Below are 19,205 nucleotides of genomic sequence, written 5' to 3' on the forward strand. Positions count from 1 at the left end.
AGTTTTTTCAGAAATCTTGTCTTAAAATGTCAAGTGCAAAACGTTTTATTTTTGTTAACCTATTTAACTCAATAAACTGTATGTTTTATAGGTTTTGTTGAAGATTTGTAGTTTTATATCTGTAAAATTACTTTCACACACTGAATGCAAAGCAAATTATGTAGAATAAAGAATCATGTCTAGTGCACTACTCTCTTATATGATTCACTTTTCAGATGGTGACTACTTTGCCACTGTCACAGTATTAAATGATGTGAAGTATGGAGGGCCATTGGCAACAACAGTATGTCATTCAACACCTCTGACCATTGATAACTCACGACCTGAGATTGATGGTGTATTTTGTATTGAATATATGGAGGATTTACCTTTGTTGAAAGCTTGTCATATCTCCAGGTAGATCAGCTGCATTATAAATTTATAAACTTCAAAATAATCGTGTTAGATATGAAAATGTATCACATCTCTAATAGTGTGATATTAATGAGTGATACATGTATATCATTCTGTAGTTTTTTTACCCTTCATTGAATAATAATACATGAGGAGCTTTTAGGGTATTCAATTTTTCACTTGGTTTGAAGCCATTAAATATCAAATTCTTATAGACCCAATTGGTAAAGATTAAATATCATGCTTTGGTAAATCTTGAAAATCATATTTCAGAATTACATTCATTTGCTGTCAAGTTCTGCACAAGCTTTGAAAATTTAAAGAACAACTTGACAGAAAAGCCATATTAAATTTCTCTATGAAAGTATACTTTATGGGAATATTACAGGGATCCTCACTCTGGTATAGTATATAATGACTTATGTTTGGGACATTCTACAAGAGATTGTGATGAGATGGACTGGAAAAGGATGGACTATAGTCCTAACATACAGTACTCTGTGAAGTTGACAGATGGAGTACCTATTTGGGTTAAGGTTAAGGTCATCAATGCAGGTAAATATTGAATACTTCTTTTGTTTTAGACTAGATATAAGATTTATAGGTTTCTAAATAAGTGAAAGTCGAATATCACAAGATATCAACTTGAGTAATTTGATTTTAGCATCACTACAAACAAGCCTCTGTCAGTTTGTTATGATGCTGAAATTAAATAAAACAAGTTTACATTTTGCAATATTCCAATTTCACGTTTTGTGGCCACTTTACTTTAGGTCAGTGCATTACAACCACACAATAACCAACAACACTGGTAAATTTTTCATATCACTAGTTCATATCGCACCATCCCATGATCCAATATTGCAAAATATCAAGCCTTCCAAGAAATAGATAAAACCACCAAATCATAAAAAATAACGAGGTTGGTTTTGCCATTAATCTGAACTTGATAAAGTATGAAAGATACAGCTTACTTGTAATCACTTCTACAACTGTTAATCTAAATTATAAAATTAATTAAAGCAAAATATTTTTTTCTAAAAACAGTATGATAGAATAAGGAATGAATATGGTGAAATGCAACAAATCCACCAACATATAACCTTAGTATATAAAAGTACCTAAAAAGTCTATATTTCTGTTGACAGTTGATTTAAGAAAAATTGGTGTAGCTGCACAGGCTATTATAGTAGATAAAACTCCACCTGTACCTGGACAGGTGTTAGATGGACCAATACAGGGAACAGACCTACAATTTACAAAAGACTACCAATCAGTAAGGAGGAACAATCAATCAAATGACTTAGCTTTTGTAGACGCTTTCAAGGGAGATAATTTAACTTGAATTCTTGTTAAATACTCTTTCTTAACAACTCAATAGATTTTAATGAAACTAGAAGAATTGTGCTTGGGTTAATGTTTACATAAAGGAAAAAATGATTTTTAGATGCTTGCAAGAGCATACAGTCAAATAAAAGGTTTTAAATGAATGTTGAGTGACCTGTCCTTTTTGTAAGCTTGCTCTCAGCTGAGATTTAACGTTGGAAAAAATAGTTTTAAACCTCTAGAGTTCTTTATAGTTTGTTTTGAAACTTAAACTGACTTCCTATCCCTGCTTTACATGCCCTAGTTTTTAGGGATTTATTTTTGAAGATCTGTAACAAAAAGAACTTGCCAAGAGATAGACAGGACATACCGGGACACTTTGAAATTGCATTTTCTTATAAGAATACTTACACAGTTTGGTACATTTAGGAGATTCTTGACCTTCACATGTTTTCAAGTCTTTTGTAACAATCTTTAGCATATTGGATGTATCTTTTTATTCAATTACTGTATACATAATGGATGTGAAGGAAAGGAGGTTGAAAAAAAATTGTTTACTCCTTTTGTTTCTTTAAAAATAATTGAATATTTAAGTTTCTGAGCAAGACAGTGCTATTGATGTGAACAACAGATTCTCATTGTGTACAGAAATATTTTTTAGAAGTCAACAATTTTATATTTGAATATAGAAGGCAGAATGATAGGTTCTTACACTAATCTTTATTGAAGATTTTGGATTTCTTCCACAAGTGTGAGAAATTCCATCTTTTGACAAGAGGAGTGCACAGAACAAGTGAAAAGATGAAGAATTTCTCACAGAAGGTGGGGGAAATCCTGGATCTTGAATAGCTGATGAGTGTAAGAACATATTTCTGCTGTTTTACACCCAAAGGTGTGGAATTACAATAAAGGTCAATGAGTTATTTGCATAAAATATGTTATATAGTCATTAGTTCATAAGTTTTTGTATAATTTAAATGTACATATTAACACACATTGTCATTCAAAGATGTGAACCTGCATTCAAAAAGTTTGAATGACTTATTCATTGGCCCTCTGAACTTTACTGGACTACTTATATGTTGTGATTTGCAATTTTACATATAACAGCTGTCTGTCATGGGCATATGTTATAGTAAACAACATTTGAGGAAGACTGAATTTTGTCAAATTTGAGTTTCATGCAACTTGGTTTTCCCTGATGTTTAAAATATAATCAATTTTTCCTTTTTACAGTTATGTTCAAACTGGAGACATTTCTTTGACCCTGAGTCTGGGGTCTCAATGTATCTGGTTGGTGTAAGTTCCGATACAGACATGAACACAACTGATATTGCCAACCTGACAGAAGTAAGCAGAACAGCCCATACTATCTGTCTGCCTGTAAACGAAGACCTGGTACATGGGGAAACATACTATAGTGTTGTCTGGGCTTATAATGGTGCAATAGAACAACAGAAAGTAGCTGCTATATCTAATGGAGGTATGCTAATATCTGGTTTTTTTACATATTTGGGTTATTACTTAAAAATTGTTACATCTTTCTTATATCCAAGATTGTTTTTCAAATTGCTGTAAGAAATAATAATACAACCATTACATATTTAATGGATTTCTGACTTCATGAGATATAGTTTTTGAGCTGATTTATTTTTATGTAGAGTAAGATAATAGGGATATGAAAGATATTCATTTAGATTGGGGTGGTAGGTCAAAGGAAGGGTCGAACCAGCATTACAAATATAAACTTTTGAGCTAAAAATTGAATATATATTATAACTTCCAAAAAACACCATGAAATTTAATGAAACTCCTGCAGGTGACAATCTAATAGATAAGGAAGAGACTTACTAATTTTGAGTCTGTGGGTTTAATGTTAAGGTTTATATGTAAGAATTTTGTATTGAAAATAAGTTTCCAGAACTATACTTCAGAAAACTATACAATTATGGATGCATGTTTTATTGATAACTTATTTGTCAGTAAGCAGGCCATTTTGATGTTATAGAATATTTTAGCTGAGCATTGGTTAGTGGAGAATTGAAAGCCAACTGACCGTTTGAACTGTTTTTTGTGAATAAATATTGTATGAAGGTGAACTATCGCAACATTTAAAATGTAAAAGGGAACTTAATACAAATAAAATAAAAATAAAATGTGGTATAACACAGAAAGTAAGGCCAAATTTTTAGTGGAGCTTATAGCCTTTTTCAGGGGCAAAATGTACTAAAAGTGGAGAGACGGTCCACTGTAAACAAAGACAATAGAGTCGAGATGACCTTCATTAATCTTGATATTGGTACGGAAGACAGTCAAGTTCAAAATGAAAATAATAAAATTGCAAGTATAAAAAAAAGAAAAACAAGTGAAAACAGTGCTATGACAACTAAATAATTTGAGTTTTGACATTCATACCAAAGGAGTGGGCAGTTCCAAGAATGTCCAAGGAACTGTCACTGTCACTCACTGAGTTTCCAGGTGGACAGTTACTTTCATGTCATAAACACTGTGGTTTACTTCCTGAAAATGTTCACTGTCTAGGCAATCCTTTCCATTGGTGACACTATGCTCTGCAAAGCGATCACCTGACCTCCGATTATTTTCGCCCATGTAAACCATATTTCAGCATTTTCAAACCACAGCATAATAAAACCATTTTTTAACTTGAAGATGTTTGCTAGTCCAACAACCTCTTTTGTTTCCCAAGTAACCTTAAGATCTTTTAATCAAATGTGGTATTATTTTGTTTACTTTCAGAGTGAATAATCTCTGATTTGCTTCATGAACTGTTTTGAACAATATATATGGTTGGTCTATTTTTAGTGATCGTGGACTTAACAGAGCCAATATCGGGGGAGGTGATAGATGGGACAGCCTCAGGATTTGCAGATGTTGACTACTCACCAAGCACAGCTAAAGTTGGAGCACAATGGAGGGGTTTCTATGATCCTGAGTCTGGTATTAAACAGTATGATATACAAGTTGAAATTTTGAGGTAGGTTTAGTTCAATTGGTGGTCACAATCTTAAGATGCAATAAATTGCCTGACTCTACCCACCTCTCCCTATTTCCAGTGGCAATCAAAATTTCTCGACCCCATTGTGTCCCGTCCCATTTTTCATTTCATCATCATTTCATGTTCACTTTATCATTCACTTCATGTTCATTGCCTGAATATAGCTGAAATATTGCTGCTTGGGCGTTAAACCCCAACAAACAAACAAACAAGATGCAATACACCAAATAGACTCATTTCGTTTTCACCTTTAACATATTACTTCACAGCTTTGGTGTCCACTTTAAGATTTTTAATGTATGTTTTCTGACTAGGTCACTTTAAAAAATCTATTTTTAAAGTTTTTTGGTTCAAGGAACTTCTACTTTCTACAGAACGAAGTAAACTGACATGTGTATGTATCATCATGTAGCCCAATGTCTCAGCTTTACAATAGTACCAAGAAGGTTGTGGTAACACTTAGGGTTTTATGGTAAAATGAAAAAAAATGTACCCCTACCCCACTGAAAAATCGTTAAAATAGATATATTTTTCAATGTCAAAACCCCTAGAGTATTTATGCTTCAGTGAAAAATGGCTTATGTGGTATTTTCTGTTTAGTATTATCACAATTTATACTTCTGGGGTTCTTTCGATGATTTTTAGAGGCTAGAAACCACTAATTCCACTTCCCATAGGCTTCTATGCTAATTTCACAATATTCAATGGCTTCTCTGGACTTTACCTTAACTTTAACCTGCAGAGAACTATATATCAGCATGATTCTACATATGTCAGCTCACAATCCTCAGAATGGCATGTGGGGTTAGCAGACTTGCAGTGCAGTACTGGTCACTGGAAGTGATGTGTCTATAAATAGCATGGGAAATCCCAGTGTTTTCACAAGATAGGGGTATATTTAGAAATCATTATGGAGATTAGGCTTAACATCACAAGAAGCAAAATGCACCTATAAAATGTACAGAAATGTTTTTCCTTTCAGAAACTGTTTAAATTTTTTAAATGAGATGAGAACTTTTTTCACAGCACTATGAGGAACAGGGGTAATTTCTGCGTAGGACTATTTTTGCCTACATTCCAAATGCTCATTGGTTGAATTGGTGGTCTGTAACCTTTAGAGATTTTCAGTCAGAATTTATTTTAAAAAATCGAAAAATGGGATTTTTTATTTTTTGGTCAATAGTCACATAAATTTGACTTTACAAATTTTTGCTCCACTACACCGTCTCAGATTTGGCATCATTAGATAGATAATTTGATTTTCTACATAAACGAACCCCGAAAAACTATATTTCAAGAAAGGATTTTCAAAAAATATTAAAAATATTACTGTAGAAAACTGGTCTCAGTATGAAACAGAATTCACATTCAGAGCATACCGACACCGTAAAACTCATATTTTAGGTATTCATAATTAAGAATATGATGTGAACACTATAAAAGAAAAAATTGATGAAATTAAAAAACAATATGCAGTACTTGTATATAATTTTGATAATTTTGACAGTATAAGTAATTCTGAAATTCAATTTACAATAGATAGTCAGTTGTTTTTAGAAATCTTATTGGTTGAATTAAGAGGAAAAGCTATTTCTTATTCAAGTTATAAAAAGAAGGAAAATGAAAAAAAGGAACAGCAGTTGAAAAATGATATTGTACAATTAGAAACTAATTTGGACGAAAATTCTTTAATTAATTTGGAGAATAAGAAGCAGGAACTAGAATCTTTAAGAAAAAATAAAATAAAAGGTAAAATCATTAGATCAAGAGCTAAATGGATCGAGGAAGGCAAAAAGCCTACAAATTATTTCTGTGGTCTAGAATCCAGAAATTTTACAAGTAAAATTATACCCAAGGTAGAAAGAGATGATGGTAGTGTAGTAACAAATCAATTTGAAATACTAAATGAAGTTAAATTATTTTACGAAAATCTGTATAGACAAAGAGATATAAATGCTGAGGTCAACGTTCAAAATTTAAAAAATGATTTAAGAAATAATCACTATAATGTTTTAACTGATGAGGAACAGAATATATTAGAAGGTGAAATTACTTTACTAGAAGCTGGAGTAGCGCTAAAAAATATGAAAAATAATAAAACACCAGGGTCAGATGGTTTCTCTTCTGAATTTTTTAAATTTTTTTGGAAAGACTTGCAAGTTTTTGTAGTTAAATCTTTAAATCATGCTTTTACTATAGGCCAACTTTCTATAACTCAAAAACAAGGCATAATAACATGTTTGCCAAAAGGAAATAAACCACGCCACTTTTTAAAAAACTGGCGTCCAATTTCTTTATTAAACACAATTTATAAAATAGGTTCTGCTGCAATTGCAAATAGATTAAAAAAAGTTTTGGATAAAATTATTGACTTAGATCAAACTGGTTTTATAAGTGGGAGATACATTGGAGAAAACTTGAGACTTATATACGATATTATGAAATATACAAAAGAACATGAAATTCCAGGGCTTTTGTTATTAATAGATTTTGAGAAGGCCTTTGATTCTATTTCCTGGGATTTTTTACAGACTGTTATGAAATTTTTCAATTTTGGGGACAGTATCATAAATTGGGTCAAAGTATTTTATTGTAATATTAAGTCAGCAGTAATACAGGGGGGACACTTATCAGATTTTTTTAATATAGAGCGGGGTTGTTGACAAGGTGATCCACTGTCTCCCTATCTTTTCATTTTATGCGCTGAAATTCTGGCAATAAAAATTAGAGGTAATAAAAACATTAATGGACTTCACATTACACAAATTGAACATAAACTGTCACAATTCGCAGATGACACTTCATTAATTTTAGACGGAACTGAAAAATCTTTACAAGAATCATTGTTAGAATTAGATTGGTTTGCTGGAATCTCAGGTTTGAATATTAATTTCTCCAAAACCCAAGTAATTTGGATTGGAAGTAAAAGATATTGTGAAGATATCTTGTGCAAAAACAAGAATCTTACTTGGGGTGAAACATCATTTAAGCTCCTTGGTCTGAATTTTGATGTTGATCTAGATAGAATGATTAAACTAAACTATGACGAAAGACTTGTACAAATTAAAAACTTAATAAATCAATGGTCAAAAAGAAACCTTACAGTCATTGGTAAAATAACAGTTGTAAAAACACTTATGTTGCCTGTGTTAAATCATCTTATTATTTCATTACCTAACCCAAGCAGCGATATTATCAAAAAAATTAATGACATGATTTTTACATTCATATGGAATTCTCCTATCAGTAGAGTAAAGAAAGATGTGTTGCAAAAAGAGTATCAAGATGGGGGTCTTAAAATGATTAATCTGTTTTCATTCATTACAGCTTTAAAAACTACTTGGATAAGACGAGCTTTTCAAAATAATTCAAAGTGGCTAAGTATCTTTATGACATCTTTAGATTCTGAAAAACTGTTTAATTGTGGGGATGGATATGTACAAAATGTTCAAAAAAACTTAAAAAATAAATTTTGGAAAGATGTTCTAAATTCCTGGGCAATGGTCTTGGAGAAAGAAAAACATGTAGATTGGGAGTTCTTTCTTGCCAATCCAGTTTGGTATAATAAATTAATTAAGATTGGTGGTGAAACTGTTTTTTACAAAGACTGGTTTGTCAATGGTGTTCATTATATAAATGATTTAATAAATGATGATGGATCATATCTTTCTTTGGAACAGTTACAACACAAATATGGAATCAATATTAATTTTATGAAGTATAATAGTATAATGTCGGCAGTAAAACATGCTGCTAAAGCTTTCTATGTAGGAAACTGTAAATTACAGCGTCCATTTATTCCATCTTTTTTGCAAACTATTTTAAGAAGCAAAAAGGGCTCAAGAGATATGTATAAAGTACTAAACCAAAATGATTCTACTCCAAAAGGACAACTTAAGTGGACTGAAGTACTTGACAACGATTCTTTGAATTGGAAAAAGATTTTTGTGCTACCATTTACAGTCACAAATAATACGAAATTGCAATGGTTACAATACAGAATAAACCATCGTATAATAGCCACAAACAAATTTTTATTTAAAATAAATGTTATCAATGATTCTGCTTGTACATTCTGCAATGTAGAACCAGAAACTATTGAGCATTTATTTTGGAATTGTGAGTTTGTACAAAATGTTATTAGTGAAATTGATAATTGGTTTTTGATACATGGCATAAGCATACCATTAACTAAGTTAAATTTCATTTTTGGAAACACATCATATACTTCCAAGGGAGAACCATATAATATTATAATTTTAAATATCAAACAATATATTTATAACACACGCTGTTTTAAACAAATGTTATCTTTAACTGCTCTGAAAGAAAAACTTAAATACATGTATAAAATAGGAAAAATGTTATCTGTAAAAAACAAAAGAGTTGAACTATTTAACAAGAAATGGCAACAATTCCAAAATGTTTTAACATAATTGTGTCAATATTGTAAACAGGACAACAACTTATTCATTTAATTTTTTTTTTTTTTTTCTCTTCTTTTCTAAATCTTTTCTATATGCTATCCCTAGTTCCTTTTTTATCTTTCTGTAGCTCATTCTTTTTCTGTAAATTGAAAAACACCAATTTTTGAACATTTATATATACATATTGTGTTAAAAGATGATTATGATGTATAATTGTGTAATGTATTGTATGTATATTGTATGTTGAAAATTTTGGAAAAAAATAAAAAATTATAAAAAAAAAAAAAAAAAAGAATATGATGTTTTTAATATATCTGATTAATTATGGCGTCAAGATTTTCTTTTTGGGGTAATAATTACTATAAATTCATAAAAAGGGGAATTTTCAGAATTTCAGAATTTCTTCTATATCACCGGTTATGTCCCTTTCTTCAAAATACCGTAGTTTTATCAAGCTTTTGCGTAATACAGTACATTAAAATATTATCTTAGCTTCAAAATTAGCCCAAGTAATAAATATTTAACTTTTTCAAAGTTCAGTTAGGTGAAAAATTACCACCCTTCCCATGAACAAAAATACCACAACATGAACCCAAATGTTCATAATTTATATATATAAATGGTAAACAATAGACGTGTTGGGTACTGTTGCTTTTATTATTGATGTGTTCAACATATCTGCTCATTTTAGGCACATATTTTTCAGTTTTAATGTGGCAATAATGAGTTTTTCATACGAAGGGGGATTTTCAGAATTTCATATTGTCTTCATTTTCACCTATAGTTGGCCGTTTCTTTCAAATACCGTACTTCAAACAAGCTTTTGTATATTTAAATACAACTATATATTGTCTTAGCTTTGTAATGAGCCCAAGTAATAAATATTTGAACTTTTCCAAGTCCAATTAAATGAAAAATTGCCACCCCACCCATGAAAGGAATACGTAAATATGAACCAAAATGTTAATTTTTAGTACATAATCGATGTGAAAAAACATGTTGGTTACTTTTGTTGTTTTGATTATCGATGTATTCAACATATCTTCTCAATTCAGGCAGCAAGTTATTTTCAGTTTCAAGCTGACAATAATGAGGTTTTCATAAAATTGGGAATTTTCGGATTTTAATATTTTCTTCCATTTCACCTGTAATGGGCAATGTTTTTCAAGTGCCTTACTTCAAACAAGCTTTTGTATATTCAAACACATTTATGTAGCATCTTACCTTTCTAATTAGCCGAGGCAATGCACAGTTAAACTTATTCCAGGCCATTTAGGCGAAAGAATGGTACCCCTACCCACTAAAATCTGCCCGAATGTGAAAGGAATTGATCGTTTATAGCATACACAAACTGTGCACAATGTCTGTCTGGCATATATGGAGATCTTCTTGTATCAATCACATTGTCAAGCAAAATTATGCTTTTATTGTCCCAAAGACGACAAAATATTACAAAAAAGAGAAATTTAAGAATAAAACAGATTATCACACATTTTAGCAGGTAAATTGTATAATATTTGTTTAAAATGTCGCAGTTTTTACATAATTTGATTTTGTTTGCCATCATTATTTTTATACATATAAGGTTTCAAAGAAGCAACTACGATGAATGATAGGCATACATATATCCAACACCATTTGAAAAATGCAGATCTACCACATACAAATTCTGGGTTTATCATGGAAATTTTATTGAGTATGGGGTACCATTCTTTCGCCTTTATGGCTTGGAATAAGTTTAAATATGTGATGCCTTGGCTCATTAGAAAGCTTAGATGCTTCAAAGATGTGTTTGTATATGCAAAAGTTTGTTTGAAGTAGGGTACTTGCAAACAAAATGCCAATTACCATTGAAATGGAAGAAAATATGAAATCCGAAAATTACCTTTTTTTTTTATGAATAACTCATTATTGTCACATCAAAACTGAAAAATATGAGCCTGAAATGAGTAGGTATGTTGAATACATCAATAATTATAGTACTAGAACACATGTCTATTTTACACTGATTATATGCCAAAATTAACATTTTAGTTCATGTTAAGGCATTTTTTATCAAGGGTTGGGATGAAAATTTTCCACCTATTTGGGCTTGTAAAAGTTAAATATTTATTACTATGGCTCTTTTGAAAGCTAAGACACTATATAATTGTATTTGAATATACAGAAGCTTGTTTGAAGTATGGTATTTTAAAGAAATTTACAATTATAGGTGAAATTGAAGAAAATATGAAATTCCGAAAATTCCCCTTCTTATGAAAAACTCCTTATTGTCACATTAAAAGTGAAAAATATGTGCATGAAATGAGAAGATATGTTGAATACATCGACATTTAAAACAAGAGTACCCAACATGTCTATTGTATATCGTTAATATGTCAAAAATTAACATTTGGGTTCATTTTGAGGCATTTTTTATCAAGGGTAGGGGTGGCAATTTCACACCTAACTTGACTTGGAAAACTTCAAATATTTATGACTTGGGCTAATTTTGAAGCTAAGACATTATATGAATAAACCGTATCACACAAAAGCTTGTTTAAACTACAGTATTCTGAAAAAAAGACAATTGCAGATGATATAGTAGAAAATTCTAAAATTCTGAAAATTCCTCTTTTTCTGATCTTATAGTAATGTCACCTCAAAAGAAAAGTCTAAGCGCCTGAATTGATCACATATTTTAGGTACATCATTATCTTAATAATGAATGCCTAAAATATGAGTTCTACAATGTCAGTATGCTGTGAATGAGAATTCTGTTTGATACCACATTTTTTTTAAATCCTTTCCCGAAAATTAGTCTGTCGTAGATCATTTATGTAGAAAATTAAATTATCTATTGAATGATGCCAAATTTGAGACAGTTTAGTGGAGCAGTAACTTGTAAAGTTGAATTTATTTGACTTTTGACTGAAAATCGAAAATCCTATTTTCCCCATTTTTTGATAAATTCAGGCAATGAAAATTGCCAAAAATCATCAAAAGAACCCCAGAAGTATAAATTGTGATAATACTTAACAGAAAATAACAAATAAGTCATTTTTTACTGAAGCATAAATATTCTAAGGGTTTTGACATTGAAAAATATGTCAATTTAAACGGTTTTTTGGTGGGGTAGGGGTACATATTTTTTATTTTACCACAAAACCCTAAGTATTACCGCAACTTTCTTGGTATCATTGTGAAGTTGATACATTGGGCTATACAATGATACCTGCATTTGTTTAGTTTGTTCACACATGCTATCCTAGGAAGGCTAAGACGCTCAAACAATTGAGTCACAAAAATCTTGGCTTTTTGACCCAGTGGTGTAAAAATATAGGCTTATACTGAAAAAGAATCTGAGAATATTCCTTGGCGACAAATTGATTGGGTAATGGTATAATGGTACCTAAAAATCACCATGAAGTTGATGAGTGGGGGGGTGCACGGAGGACCCTCCCCGCCCATGGACTAAAAGATTTTATATTAATTTTTCTGATTAGGTCAGTTTAATATGAACCACTTGTGTTAAGCCAATCCTATTTGAAATGCAGTTGCATTAACATCACTTTAACACAATTTTGTATCTTTGTAAATTAATAACAAGGTGTCCATCAATCAAGTTTAGATTAACAGCATCCATATGCAACAGGCAAAATATATGTAATAAGTGTTTATCAGTAATGACAAAAACATCATGATCTTTGACAAGTTTAAAGCTTGTTCTCAGGAAGTAAAAAAAATGTTTGTCTTACTTATAATGTACTAACTGTTGTATACTTTGGGAAAATTTTAATTATACAGTGAATAAAACTAATGCTTATTATTTGTTTTTTTGAAATTATGAATTTTAAAGTTTGTTTGAAAGATTAAAGCCTTAACTCTACAAATAAGGTTTCACAGTATTTCTGTTTAATATTGAATATTGCAGAAATAATACAGGTGACTATGAAGTGTTCAGGGACTGGGTGACGTTCTCTAATGAAACCAATTATGTAGAATGGGTTAATTTTCATCTGAAGCACAAAGACCAAGTAAAGGTTAATTTAAAGACTACCAATGCTGCAATGAACACTATACAGAATGAAACGACTGGATTTGTTATTGATCTGACCCCTCCTGTCTTGGTTAGTCTTGGGGATGGTCCATTCCTTCACCAGGATATAACTTTTCAGGTAATAACTTGTGAATAATAGAACATAATGAAAATTTTATGGTAGAAATCACGTTCTTGAAAAAGATTTTTATAATATTGTTATGTAACAAGACATTTTGTAAATAAAGTTTGCTACAGTCACCTTGTACATTCTCTCCTTCCATTCACACTTTCTTAATAGATTGATCAGCCTCTGCTGAACAAAATTTATATATTTGGTGTATGTCTTTGAAATGGTGATATCAATTTACCATGTCTTCCTTTCTGTATTCCTGTTTACTGCTCTGCTTAGAATTTTTCATGAATGCTAATTACAATTTTGATAATGCTAAAGCACAGCTAGGCATGGAACTTGAATTGAGTTCTTTTTAGCTCACCAGGCCCAAAGGGCCATGTTTTTGCCATCATTTCGCATCCATTGTAGTTGTTGGCATTTTTCATAACTCTTTTCTTCTGAAACTACAGGACTAATTAGAAGCAATCTTAGTATACATGTTTATTAGGGTATTCTGCTTAGAAATGAGGTTGGTCTGTCAAAAATTATGTTACTAAATATAGAATATAGGGGTCAAACTGAAGTTTCTTGCATGTATCTCCAAGACTGTTTAGTTTAGCAAAGTACTGATATGGTTTAAGTATTCAGCATGATGAGATCTATCTGTGGTCAAATTTTCATGTAAATCTGTTAAGCCATATTGGAGTTTTTGATCTTTTACAGTATCTTTTTTGCTATTTTAATGTAATTACTTTCAAAAATGTTCTATTCAGAAACTACTGGATAGAACTCAATGAAAATTGATTTGATTGTTCCTTAGGTATGAGCCTTTGGATTTGTTATTCAAGAAAAAATATGACCACTTTAAAAAAAAAAAAGGATGTTGCTTATCAAGCTAGCTCTTTAGAGTCTCTAGTTTGTAGATGAGCTAACTTCTTAACTTACTCCAACTTAAATATTTGAATGCTAATTACAGGAACATATACATTGTACTTTTATGTTTATGTAACCCTTGAACTATTCCAGTATTACTTTCTTTATAGTCTGATGTGACAACTTTGTCCAGTAACTTTGAATTCATTGATGAAGAATCAGGTTTAGATCATTACAAAATGCAGATCTACCAACATCATGAAGGTGTGAGGTCACAACTTCTACCAGGTATACATATTATACTCTTATCCTGTTCAGTTATTGATTAGATATTGATGTCTCAAGCTCTGTTATATGTCAAAAGTATATATTTCCTGTGTGATTAATACTATCCTCTTACAACTTTATACCACTGAGTATTTTAGCACTAATGTGACAAGTCTTTGCCTTAAAAGAATGAACTGCTACATGCATATGAAAACAAATGTATTTATTACACTATTAGAAGAAATCTCTAATCAGGACCAATTTACCAAAGTCTTTTGATATAACTATATTTTCAGTTAGTTGTTCAATATGAAAATTTCATAGCTTAGCAGAGCTGTAAAAAAGAAAAATTCTAAATGGAAAAAATCATCTATTACCATTGGTTAACTGTAATTGTTTGGTTATCAGTTTTAATTGGCTTATCTATAAGAAATTGGTCACAATAAAAAATTATAAAAACATATTTAAAAGTTTAAAAATATACAGTTTAAATACCAGCTGGGAGTGGAAATGTTAATCATATGGAGAGTAAATTGAAAAAACTCAGCAATGCTAACTAACTTGATGCACCCACTCTTCCATTTTTGTAATATATGTTAATAAATATGTAATTTCATATTAGCCCTGTTATAGGTTTGAGGTCTGTCCTATTGGTCGAGGCCAATATGATCAACTGAAACCTATAACAGGGCCAATATGAAATTACATGATATTTATTGACAATTTTATTAACCAACTCAACTAGATGATTTGTAGAACAGTTGTTTTCATGTTTTAGCAAGAATATGTAGGTTAATTTGCATTAATCAGTCTTAAGTATCCTTGTGTATAAAATGGAAGATTTTTGTGTGTTTCTGCTACTTATAGTCCTGGTGATCAGAGTTCCTGAAATAATACAATTAAACACATTTTAGATATACAAATGTGCAATTGAAGATATATTATGCTCTTTTGTTTTAGACATTACAATAGGCTTGCCAGGTGTAATAAATTATTGGTTTGCATATCATAATTATGTTGGATTCCTTTTTTTTGTTTTCTATGTGCACGTCCTTTGAATATAGTTTGTTTTGTTTATGTTACATAATGAATGTTTTCATATTTGGTCTGAAGCTCCTTAGAGCTTGTGATTATACTTGAATGATATGCCAAATCAAAATAAAGTTTTCTTACCCTATTCTAAGTTTCTTATTTGTTTGGTAAATTATATACATGTTAAGGTACATATGCATAAATAATCCAGCAGGATAATGAAGTGAGAATATCTAATTGGAAATGTTTGTTTCAAACGACCGGAAGTTCTGATGCCATTTTGGCCCTGGTTTGATCCATATTGGCCTTCTTTTTCGTATTTGCCCCATATTGATGCCCGGTGTGAATTCATATCAGTTGGTCAGTTTTTGACATATTCTGACATATTTTGGGTAGTTGGTTAATAACATGCACCTTTTGACCTCCATATTGATTTGGATCAAAATCTTAAATAGGTGTACAAGACAGAGGGAAAAACACCCTTATCACTATATAATCCCTACTTACAGTTTGGGGTATAATAAAGTTTAACAGGCTATGACAATAGAACTATTTTCCTGTGGCAGTGTAATAATAATAATACTTTATTTCAAGAGGGTTACACAGTTTACAACTAATCTTCCCTGAGGCCCTCACACAAAAACAAAAATACAAGGTTAATTTCAATGCCACAAAATGAGTACTACTAAATAATACATAAATGCATGCCAACGAAGTCATCATTTTTACATAATACATGTAAATACAGTTGAATTATTATTTTTCTTGTTGCTCCATTAGGAAGATATTTAATTTTTGCTTAAAGAGACTTATTTTTTTTACACTTCCTATTTCATGTGAGAGTATTCCAATGCGATGGACCAGAGTAAACAAAAGTATGTCTGAATAGTTCTGTCTAAGGTTTAGGAATAAAAAGAGCATTGTTTATGGCATTTCTAGAATGGTATGGATTTACATCAGAAGCAAATTTTATTTTATCAGCTAAATAAGATAGAGCTAACCCATTTAAACATTTGAAAATCAGTAGGCACTTGTGATATATAATTCTATTCTCAACAGTTAGCCAACCCAAAGAATTAAAGAGGGGTTTAGATGGGGAATTCTGCATCAAGTACAAGCCTAGCAGCCCTCTTTTGTAGTCTAAGTACATGTTGTAAATTTTCTTTTGTACAATTGCCCCAAATAGAACTACAATATTCAATTAGTGGATTAATATATCCTGAGTAAAACAGTTTCCTTGTTTCTAAGTTTAGATACTTTTTAATCCTAGACAGAAGATAAAGTCTACTTGAAATATTTGAGCATACAATGTTTACTTGTTTTGGCCAGCTCAGTGTCTGATCAATTTGGACTCCTAATAGTTTTTCAAATTCTGAGTTCTTTAGTACTTAAGATTTAATCAGTAACTCAGGGGAACTATTTTTTGATAAAATCTTTTGTTTAGTCCCAATAGCCATACATTTTGATTTACTACAATTGATAAACATTTTATTTCTACAACACCAATTTTGTAATGCATTCAAGTCTTCCTGAACTTTTGGTTGTACATCATTATTTTTAACGGAGTCATCAGCATAAAAATCATAGTTACAGTTTTTAAGATATAGTGGAAGGTCATTTAGATAAATAATGAATAACAATGGCCCAAGAAAGGATCCTTGAGGAACACCATAATTGATTGGTAATTCATCAGATAAAGTACACCCAATTTGAACAATCTGACTCCTGTTTTGTAAATATGATTGAAAAAATGTCAAAGCTTTTTCATTGCAACCATAAATTTCTAGTGTAATTAGTGTAATAGATAGTTGCAGATGATAACAGGCTGGACAAATCTTTAGGCTCTTGGGACTGCTATATCAATTCTGATCTTCATTTTAAATTGGTAATAATTTATGAGAAATTTGAGAAACTCAGATGCTTTGTTTAGCTGCAGCAAATTCTACTTTGTGGACTCTGATATTAAATTTTTCAGTTGTTCATGGAGAATGGCAGAACCTTGGAAGTGATGTTACAATCCAACTTTATACACAGACAGGTCTTACTTTACATCAGGGTGGTACATACAGCATGAGGGTTGGGGCAGTCAATAAGGCTGGATTTGTGGCAGCTTTTGAGACAGATGGTGTTGTTATAGATACTACACCTCCAGTGGTAAGTTGCTGCTATTATCTCTTACTCTGATTTGTGAGATAGTATTGTGGTGTTACCACTCAAATTTGTACACTTCCTCAGTGAGCTTACCAGTAGTTGGAAATATTTTTCAATTGGTTTTATCCTTTGTAGGTTAAAGTCAAGTCTAAGAATTTGTAGTCACTGCTCTATGCACGTACCATAATGACAAATGGTTGGCTAATGTATCAGAGTGTGGTGACATGCCTTATTGCAAGCTGTTGCTTCTGTGTGCTAAAACATTGAGGTCAAACTATGCATGTAGGGTCTGTTCAATTGATAAGATGTTCTGACATTATATAATGCAGGCAATGCCTGCTTTAGGATGTTTTTCTACAAGCAATCAATTATGTAAGAGACATTTTCAGGGAATCTTTCCTATATTCTAGTATATAATGAGCTGATTTTTAATGTGTTAGTATAAAGATGGCTTGAGTTTTTAAGAAATATGTTAAGTCTATATTTGGCGTACCATTTAGCATTCACAACTTGCTAATTACCAACTTCAGGCATTGTGTCCCTCTGACACATCAAATAATCACCAAATTGATCACATCTTAACTGCTTTTATCCTTATGACTGGCACATACTACAGATTTATTTTTATATGACCGCAAAAAAGTTGTGGCCGTGTAATGTCATAGGCAGTCATCATCTGAGGGCTATTTGTTTCCGTGCGATAACTAGTTGTGGTTGACCAATTGTTCTGAAATTTTGATATGATTGTACTAACCACTGAAGGAAGGTTCCTAAGGGTAAAAATAGGTACTTTATTAAAACCCATGTATAGATTGCTTGTGTTTTTTTTTCTGATTTTAATTATTCTTTTTTATTGCATTTCTTATTGAATTCTGGTAAAGAAATGTATCAGCAGATTTTGTGTGTTTTGGACTGTTTTAAAGTTAAAGGGGGTTAAAGTTGGGGAACGTACAAAAAATTCAATTTTTTATATGCCTGTCAAAGAAGGGATGTATTATGGTATGCCGTTGTCCATCTGTCTGTCCTTCCATCATCCACACTTAGGACAATTACTCAAAAACATTTTCACAAACTTTTATGAAACTTTGGCAAATTGTTCATATCTATTGAAATAAGCTCCATTCCGATATGTATAAATGTCAAATTTTACAATTCCATGTTATGAAGTTTTACTCTTAAAGAAAAGACGGAAATTTTATTCGTTGAAAAATTGTTGAAAACAGACCATTTGTTATGATTAGTACCAAATTTTTGTGCATTTTCTTTTTTTTTTCTTTTTTTTTTTTGGGGGGGGGGTTGGAAGGGAGGGTATTTGACAGGGCTCACAGTATTTCTGGTTGATCATATAAATTCATTAAAAATGTAAGGAAAAGTGAAAAGAGCAATGGACGTATCATGCGCTTAAAGCACAGCTCTTTATTTGCATATATTTCCAATACTGTATGGTTTAGCCAAATTCTTTCAAATTTTGAAATGGTCCTTTTTATAAGGCCTACAAAAGTCTCCAGGAATCAATGTTATCAGACAACTCCTTGTAAGAGTTAATGCCCTTAAAAGGTAAAAATGACCTTTTTTTTCACAGTTTTC

At 31.2% G+C, this 19,205-nt stretch overlaps 1 protein-coding gene across 2 annotated transcripts in view; it reads left to right on the forward strand.

Moving 5' to 3' along the window:
• The window catches only part of LOC148618746 (uncharacterized), a 230,942-nt gene that overhangs the window by 161,015 nt on the left and 50,722 nt on the right, over window positions 1-19,205 (forward strand). For both annotated transcript variants that reach the window (XM_088577926.1, XM_088577925.1), the window contains exons 124-131: window positions 216-396; window positions 782-948; window positions 1,542-1,669; window positions 2,956-3,202; window positions 4,543-4,714; window positions 13,076-13,319; window positions 14,339-14,456; window positions 17,443-17,621. In XM_088577926.1, coding sequence (XP_088434052.1) covers window positions 216-396; window positions 782-948; window positions 1,542-1,669; window positions 2,956-3,202; window positions 4,543-4,714; window positions 13,076-13,319; window positions 14,339-14,456; window positions 17,443-17,621 — 1,436 coding nt within the window. The remainder of the gene's footprint in view (window positions 1-215; window positions 397-781; window positions 949-1,541; window positions 1,670-2,955; window positions 3,203-4,542; window positions 4,715-13,075; window positions 13,320-14,338; window positions 14,457-17,442; window positions 17,622-19,205) is intronic.

This window comes from Perna viridis, chromosome 4 (assembly GCF_037379345.1).
Source record: "Perna viridis isolate PV_CMFRI_1.1 ecotype Kerala chromosome 4, ASM3737934v1, whole genome shotgun sequence".
In the NCBI taxonomy this organism is placed as follows: domain Eukaryota; kingdom Metazoa; phylum Mollusca; class Bivalvia; order Mytilida; family Mytilidae; genus Perna; species Perna viridis.